Source organism: Eurypyga helias, unplaced genomic scaffold (genome assembly GCF_000690775.1).
Source record: "Eurypyga helias isolate BGI_N326 unplaced genomic scaffold, ASM69077v1 scaffold5307, whole genome shotgun sequence".
NCBI lineage: Eukaryota > Metazoa > Chordata > Aves > Eurypygiformes > Eurypygidae > Eurypyga > Eurypyga helias.
In genome coordinates this window covers 1-8,731 of record NW_010263574.1, presented here as the reverse complement: position 1 = coordinate 8,731, position 8,731 = coordinate 1, and the positions used below count along the sequence as shown (strand labels likewise).

The following is an 8,731-nucleotide window of genomic DNA, read 5'->3' as shown; positions in this document are numbered from 1 at the left end:
GAGCTGGGGGGACAGGGGAAGCACTGCTGACTGTAATGCAGAGAGGTCACACGTGGTAGCTAGAATATATCCTTGTCCTCTGACAGGTTTTAAGGTTTTGGGTGGGGTTTTTTGTTTGCTTGTTGTTTGTGGGTTTTTTTAAATGATGCATTTTTATTTCAGCCTTTTTTCAGGGCATACATTGGGCTTTTCCTGGTTGGTTGTTTTTTTTTTTTTTTCCAGTGTGGGGGTTTTTGTGTCTTTAAATTTGGTTTTTTTCTCTTCTTCAATGACATCTGCTGATTGGAGGAAAAAAAAAAGGCACTAGTTAAACTAGTATTCTGCCTTTTCCTAATTCGGAAATCATACCCTGCTTTTAAAATATTTTAAATTTTATAAACCAATAAAGCCTTCTCTGTTTTCTGGTCAAGCTCGCAGTACACTGGGGCAGGGCCAGGAGGGTTTCAGGGCCCCCAGGAGAGAAATTCCTCTGTTTTGATTTGGTGTTTTTGAATGAGCAGCTGTTAACCTCAAGGGGTCACCCTGTGGCATGAACGTCTTGGCCCTGTTGTGTGGGATGCACTGACCGCCTCCTGGCTGCTCTTCCAGCGTGGAGGTTTTCAGAGGCCACATCCCGCTGTGCCACGTTCATGTAAGACCTCGTGCGGCACAGCCTCTTCCAGCTGGGGCTCGCAGGCTCAGCCACGACATAAACCCAAGCATTGTTTTGTGTCTGATTGCCCTGAAAACTGCTTATTTAATTCATGCCAAGTACCTCTTGGGCACGTTGAACAAGGTAGGCTGGTTTTGCTGGGCTGTTGCTCATCTTCTAGCGATACCCGGAGGTCAGAGCGATGCCCTGACGTCGTTACACCAAACAACACGTGCTACGTTACTTGGGGTATTTTCTCTACCTGCCTGCGATCCCACTCCTGAGAAATGCCTGGCACCTGCACTGTGGCTGACTACTGCACGGATAAGCTTCTCCAACCTTTTGTCAGTGAGCTAGGGAGTAGGATGCTGCTGCTGGATTTTCCCTGCATTTCAGACAATATCCATCTGGTTTTGAATGGGTGACTGATGGTTTTTTTTCCTTCTGAAGATACTATATTGATTTTGGCGACACTGAAACTGTTCTTGCAGCATTATCTGCAGGGAGGTAGACACGCTGACCGTTAGGAAGCGTTTGGATAGGACCCGTCTGCTTGCTACTAGAAATGGGAACGGGCATGCCAACGTGTGCGTGCTGGCTTTGATCTTGCTCTGATTTGAGTGTCAAAGGCGCTGTCTGGGTCTCTGCTTCGCTTTGGCTGTCTGAGGTGTCACCTCTGTTTTCATGCACTGTTGAAGCAAAGAGATCTTGGGAGCTTGAGCCTGGACTCAGATTTGCTCGTGTTTTGGGATGCAATCTCGTACTGATGCATATTCCTGGCTGGAAGTGTCTCCTGGCTTCCGGAGGGGTTTGCTCTTCCCTGTTTCCAGACACGGAGGGGTGGTCGCACTCCATGGGGATGATGGCATCTGGTGTTTGGGTCTGCAGTTTGAGGAGTGCTAACAGCCACTCCTTTTGAAATGCTAGGGGGTCTGATTCGGAATGTTAATGCAAGTGGATAAATTTTCAAGGAGTCCTAGCCAGCAAGATAAGAGCGAAACCCAAATGTCTTTGTTGTGAGCAAATCAGTTGCACAAGAACTATCTGAGGAATCTACTGCTTCTACTTTTTCAACCTTTTAGACCTGCAGCCTCTCTGAAGCCTTTGCTTAATCATTAGATGTGCATTTTCCCTGGATTTTAAAAAAAATCCACCGCAATCATTTAAAAACGGATTAAACAAGAAAATAAAACCCAAACCACACAATCTAGTCTAGGATTTTTAAAGCTGAGAACTCTCTCCTGTCCCTACTTGGACATCACAGCTTTTGAGTTACTTGACCTTTTCCATAAGGTCATACTTGAGTCTTCAAATGTAAATTAATGTCACTTTATGAGTAAGTGAGCACGTTTCGAGTCTAAGACTGATTTTTCAGTGTGCTCACATGAACCTGTGAAAACCTGTGTTCAATTTTTCCAACTATTTACAGACAGTTTAAGGAGCTGCTAAAAAGATCATGGATGAGTAGAATCAAGCTATAACCCTAGGTACTTTAGAAGGGTTTTGCTAACCGAGTTGCTGACAGAATTCCAAGCCAAACTCTGCTAAACCCTAATTGCCTTCTCTCCCAGTGTGTCTGCAGCTGCCTTCTCTTCAGTTCCTGGCTACCTACGCTTCTGCTCTCTTTGCTGTCTCCTCCACACCCTATATAAACTCTGCAAGGCTGCTGTGTTACCGAGAGATCCCTTCTGTCTTTTGCCTAGTTTTTGCCCACTCTGCATGTCCTTTGCTTTTCAACTTTGTGTCTCAAGAAATGCAAGACTGAGTCAAATTTAAAAGTTAGCTTCTTGACTTTTTTTTTTAAGGGGATTGCAGAGAGAGGCACGTATGCAAAGGGTAGTGCTATGTTCCCATGAGACAAGGCATATTCTTCCTCTGTATTTCAAATATAATTCAATTTCCATGCATCTGTACTAAAAATTCTTTCATTAAGTATTTTGTGTTCATGCTTATTCAGCAATCCAGTGAACCTTCTGCTCCCCCAGTGATTGCCCATTTCCCAATCCCATCCTGGCTTCAGTAGCTATTCCCTGTCAAAGCTGCTGGCATTCCAGCGCACAGCCGCCGTTCTCTCGGTGTCACAGTCCTTAATTAGTTTGGTGAGGAGAGAGAAAGCAATCTTCTTAATTTTTTGTTTCTCTAGAGTTAGATGTAACAAATCAGATAACAATTGCTGAACTATGTTCTGGTTCCTTGGAGTCATGATGTGAAACAGATAGAAGGACAAAATATCCTGAGTCAAACACAGGGAAACAAAAGAAACTACAGTTCCTTTGGAGTACATGGGGTTGCTTAGTGTGGTCAAGAGAGAGACAGAACAGTCAAATTTTAGTTTTTTGTCCCTAGCATAGCCTCATGTGTAGTCCTGCTTTCGTTTGTCCTCATATCAGTACTTCTCCATTCATTCTGGCTCCCTTCTAGCATAGCTGAGGTGACAAAATACACACAAAAGAATGAGTAGAAGTTGGCTAATAGTAGTATTTGGGTATTCTATCCCATCTTACTTCTCTTTTCACATTTTTATGCCCCTGGATGTCAAGCAAATGCGTTTCCGTTGCAGTGCCGGCGCTGGAAGGACAGGTACATTCATAGCGCTCAGCAATATCCTGGAACGAGTGAAGGCTGAAGGGCTCTTGGATGTGTTTCAAGCTGTGAAGAGCTTAAGACTGCAAAGGCCACATATGGTGCAAACACTGGTATGATATTTAACAATCCGGGTCGTTGTCGAAGGACGTGTGTTTGTAAATATTCTTGCGGGAGGAGAACAAAGGGTATTTTTGCAGGTTGACATAAATAATGTGCGATGGCTGCGTGTGTGCAAGGTGCTGTCAGAAATCTGTGCTTTTACAGATCTTTCTTACAGCATTTCTGAACATACAACTTGGGTAAACGTTCTGTGTCTTTTACAGCTTGGAGACAGTTGAACCAAAAGCTTTTGAGTCGTGCAGGTGATGAATCAAACTAAGTCAGTGCCCTTTAGGCTACCAACCAGTTGTTCTTTTTCCCTTAAAGTGGCGGGGCTGAAATGGGCTTGCAGTTGTCACTGAAAGGGAGAGATGTCCTTGACTCCTTCAGAATCGTTTACAAGTGATATGTGAAGCTTTTCCCAGTTGAATAAACTTTTAAAAAGTTTGGGGTTTTTTGTTTGTTTGTTTTTTTAGAATTATGTTTTTGGAAAATACAAAATCTCAGCATTTTTATGTATTTCAATAGCAGCTTCCATTGAGTAATTTGAAACTTCTTTAGAAACCATTATCTCAAACCACCTTTCTTAGGTAGATGTTCTCTCCACACTACAGATAGGAAGGAAGGGGTTGAAGAAGTAGAATTGGATTATCCGGAGTCACGCTGAGAGAGGGATGAAATGCTTCTTTTGGGGTTCTGGCTCTGTGATGTAATGATGTTAGTTAAGGGTGTAATTGCCACAGATACTCCCAGCTGAGCCTGCGGAAAGGCTTCTTTCCAGCATGAGTGAATCCAGATGCCAACCCTGTTTATTATCAGTGTTGCTGCAGATTTTGTAATCCCGATAATCACATGGAAGGCATGTCAGCATGCCGGGAAGGCCGGGATGTGTCCGTCTGGAGGATGCAGAGGGCTGGCCAGCAGGGTGGCAGCAGCTAAACAGCCAGCCTTCGCGGGGGGAACTCTGCTTCCGCAGACGGAACGTGGAGGCTTGTTAACGTAGGGTTGCGCTGTCAGAAGTGATGCTGTTGCTTGGTTTGTGCTGTAAAGCTCGGGAGTTGGAGCCCAGAGTTACACAGCTCAGCTCCCTGGGGAACGCAGGAGGTTCCTGCTTTAGCGTGGGCTGGGTAGCAGCCAGGTACAGCAAGCTGCTTAATTTAAATGAGAAGAGAGGTCTGAGAATTGCTTCCGTTTAAGAGCTATCACCTAGAAAGCTTAAAGAGGTAATTCTAACCGAGGAGCGACCATCAGCCCGTGTCTGACAGGAGAGCATGGTGCCATGGCTTTGGTTAAAAAGATGACATGCATAAATAAACTCCAGAACAGGCAAGTCTTCAGCTGCTGGTCCACGTAATGCTCCAAGTTGGAACATGTTACGTTTATCCCTTGGATTTGCAGAGGTACGAGTGTGTCCAGTGTAATCCTACAATGCAACCACAGCCCGTTTTGATGTCTCTTTGTGTTTTTCAGGAACAGTATGAATTCTGCTACAGAGTGGTACAAGATTTCATTGACATATTTTCGGATTATGCTAATTTCAAATGAAAATTCCTGCCTTATTTTTTAATTTGCCTGTATAAATATTGTATATTCTGTTAATTTATTCCATGTCACTTTGATTGTTGACTTCACTGTAAATACGCCCATGTGTTTGGTCTAGAAGTTGCATTTGCTGTATAAAGTTATTTCTTAAATATAAATATCTTCTAAAGCAAAGTATAATGTTCATATACGGTATATCCCTATAAGATGGTATAGAAATCTTTATTCTAATTAACAGTAATCTAATTCTGGAGGGTCGCTTTCTGTGAATTTTTCCACTTACAAATGTTTATCCATAATGTTATGTCCCAATTCTTGAAACTTTACACAGGTAATCCCATACAAAAAAAAAGTGAATCTTGGTACATTTGTTTCAACTAAACATATTTTGGCCATAAACCTTTCTTCACTCTGGGCTCAAATATTTATTTGGGGACAAATTCTGACAACCTACTCATGCTTGCTTGTAATGTATTTCACAGACGGTCTCATTCAAGGCACAGAGACTGTCGGAGTGCTTTTAACGATAAAAGTATCAGCATATGGCCCTTTGTGTGTAATGATGAACAGTCCAGCTGAAAACCGTCACTGCTTTTCAAGTCTGCTTTTAAGAACCTCCAGGTTGAGGAGTTTTATTTTGAGTCTTACTGTCAGTGAGATATAATCAGTGTAAATACAGATTTGATTTTCGATTTAACTTAGCTTTCAAAGTCCATTTCCCCCACCTCCCCCCCCCCCCCCCAAATATTACACCAGCTTAAAGTAATTTATTAAGACAATAATGTGAGTTTAGCACTATTTTGCGACTATTTTGCATATCAGAAGAGTATATTTGCAGCACCTGGACTTGTCTACGTGAAGAGGCTTTATAACCATTGTCAAAAAGGGATATAAAGCTTCTTTATGTACAGGTGCATCATTTCCCACTTCTTCAAGAAAAGGCAAAGAGATGAAGTTGGACTCATGCTTTGATTTGACTCAGTAGAATAGTTAACAGTATTTGCCAAAATTTTGAAAAAACCACCCCATTTTACTAACAGTGTGACGTTAGCAGCGTTGAGCATTGTAGCTAAAAGCTCCTCCACGTTCTTACCCTCCCATGCACATTATCGAAAAAGGAATGCCCCCTTTATCCGAAGGGGTATATGATTGTGTAGATAGATATATTTTTAATGAAAGTACTACTGATAATATAATTGGTGAAATAAAGTTGAAAAGCCTTTATCGTAGCCCTGAACAGGATATGCTTGGGGGTTAGAAAATCCAGAAATCACAGGGCATCCGAATGTTGAATAATTAAGAGGTATGTGTTTTCCACTCTTTAAAACGCATATTTGAATTAATGAGCACAAAGTGGGTGAACATGTACTTCAGTTACATAACTAATATGCAACAGCACTGTCTTGTCCAGCTGGTTGGGTTTTTTTGATGCAAACATAAAAGCCTTATTTAAAACAAGCAACTATCGCCGATCCCTTCACTGTTCTTGCACTATTTCATCCCGTGACCATTTCTCACTTCCCGTGACAACTAGCATCGTACTTTAACAATGCAAGGGAAGGGGGAGGTGTGTATCCCTCTCCTTTCATTCCACACTGAGTGGAAAAGGTGCAGCTTAGAAATGCCTAAGCACACTGTTCTGAACACTGCCATTTCCTGCTTCTCCTCTTCCCGCGGATGCACTTCTGTATTTATTTGTACAGTAAATTATGCACTTAAACAGATCGTTTAAAGATTAAACCTTTGTTGTGAGTTGCTGTGAGACGCTCCAGCCGCAGAAAGCGTTAACGAGAACGAGCGCTCCGTCAGTTTACGTTACGCCTGCATGCCGAAGTCGTATCCAACCTCAAAAAGCCATCCATAAATGCAGTACGGAAACCGGTAGAGCGGGCTGTTCAGCATGATCGTTCGCAGCACCGCTGACTCGGAGAGGCTAAACCATGACGGAAAGGAACGCCAAGAGATTCCCAAAGCAGCGCGTTTTATGCTCCCATCCGATCCCAACGCCGGGATCTTCCCGAACATTAGCCTACAGCTGAGAACCAGTTTGTCTGTTGGACAGCCTTTTGGATCCCTTCAGGCAGAGCCTGGCTAAGAGCTGCCTGCCCAGCTCGGTGCCGGTGGGCGTGATGTCGGCGGGGACCGCTGCGAGTCGTGGCATGGAGATAAGTGGAAAGGTCGGATACTAAGAGGGTACTCAGAGTTCAGTTGCTAACTGTATTAAGATGTCTAGGAGGAAACAGAAATACTTATAATATATTTCAGAAGTCACAAATATAGCTACATAATGACTTTTTTTTTATAATTTGAAGAGCTTGCTTTCCAGTTCTGGTGTTTAGTCCATAGACCGCAGCCTAGTAACAGGGGGGCTGTGTCTTGGTAGAGATATCTATGGATTTTCTTTGGATCCTTCCTCTGTTGCATGGAATTACTTTAAAATGCCAAATAGCCGATTAGAAGCTGTATATTCTGATCTGTATGTGGTTTTGGTCACTGTGTGACTCGACTGTCGGTTTTCATGTGTTAAGACAGGCTCCAGTTCACCCAAGCATTTAAGGTTCGCTCGACGACATCCCTGCTCCACCCAACATTGAAGTACCGTCCGTCTTCTGTCCCTGACGCTATCCCTTAAGTGCTTTGCTGAATTGGGCCTTAACGAAGAATGCATACTGTAATTACCAGTGTTTTTTAGGGTATTTTTACGTATCAGTTTTTTAAACTTTTAAAGAGAGCCCGACCACCTGCGTTCAGTATTTTGCAAGGTTTTCATTTCCCTAGTACCATTTTTAATGTAAAGTTACCGAAACTTTTCTGTATAACCAAATTGTATTTAATTTGTCAAATCTTTATAATATATGTATGTATTATACAGTTTCAGCTATTATTATTTTCCTTTATTACATTTATAATTTGATCTTGCTGTGTTTTTAATGCCGGTGAATGTTGCTGAATTATTTGTATATGCAAATTGCAAGATCTAATACATTCTGATGCAAGAACAAAGCTTCGTTTTTATTCTCAAACCGTGTTACTTTCCGCAAATCTTTTAATTTCATTCCTGCGCTGTGTGTTCATTTAAATTAAGCATTCTAAAGGAGCTGAAATCCATTATCTAGATGAACTTTTCTCATCTGCAGCTGCTGGGGAGCAGTATTCAGGTTCGTGTTGAAGCTGGAGCACTGTGCCTACACACTCACGATAGCACTTGAAAGGCCAGGTCTTCCCACGCTGTATTAGTAAGTACGACCTGACAGCACAGAGCTCTGACACGACTCGTCCCACTGCAGCCCTCCCTTCTGAGTGCAGAGTTGAGGATTCAAGGTCCGACGCTGCCATCCCTGAACCGCCGTTACCGCGCTGCTGCATTCGCCCAGGGCTGAGCACAAGGGCTCTGTGCTCAGGCCCTTCCTTCCAGCAAAACATCGGAGCGGGGCAGAGCTGCAAGAGGCTGGGGGCTGCGAGAGGAGCGGAGGAGCCCAGCGCCATTCCGCATTGCAACGTGCTCTGTGGGAGGTAGGAGTGGGTTTTGGCCTCGGTGGGAGATGGGATTTCACAAAATGGGAAGGTTGGGGAGCGGGGAGACCTCACTCACAGCACACTTGTGCACGGAAGTTTTAATAGCACTGTGGTACGGTGTCATACCAAGGTGAAAATCATAGAATCACAGAAGGGTTTGGGTTGGAAGGGACTTTAAACCCCCCCAGTGCCCCCCCCTGCCATGGGCAGGGACACCTTCTACTAGACCAGGTTGCTCCAAGCCTCATCCAGCCTGGCCTTGGACACTCCCAGGGAGGGGGCATCCACAGCTGCTCTGGGAACCTGTCCCAGTGCCTCCCCACTGTCTCCAAGAAGAATTCCTTCCTGGTACCTAAT

General features: G+C 43.6%; 1 protein-coding gene across 1 annotated transcript in view; it reads left to right on the top strand.

Annotated features, from left to right (window-relative positions):
* PTPRE (protein tyrosine phosphatase, receptor type, E) overlaps positions 1-4,997 on the top strand; it is a 38,886-nt gene extending 33,889 nt beyond the window's left edge. The window contains exons 18-19 of the mRNA XM_010156083.1: positions 3,192-3,327; positions 4,787-4,997. Of these exons, the coding sequence (XP_010154385.1) occupies positions 3,192-3,327; positions 4,787-4,861 (211 nt within the window). The 3' untranslated portion in view covers positions 4,862-4,997. The remainder of the gene's footprint in view (positions 1-3,191; positions 3,328-4,786) is intronic.
* Positions 4,998-8,731: the final 3,734 nt, after the last annotated feature.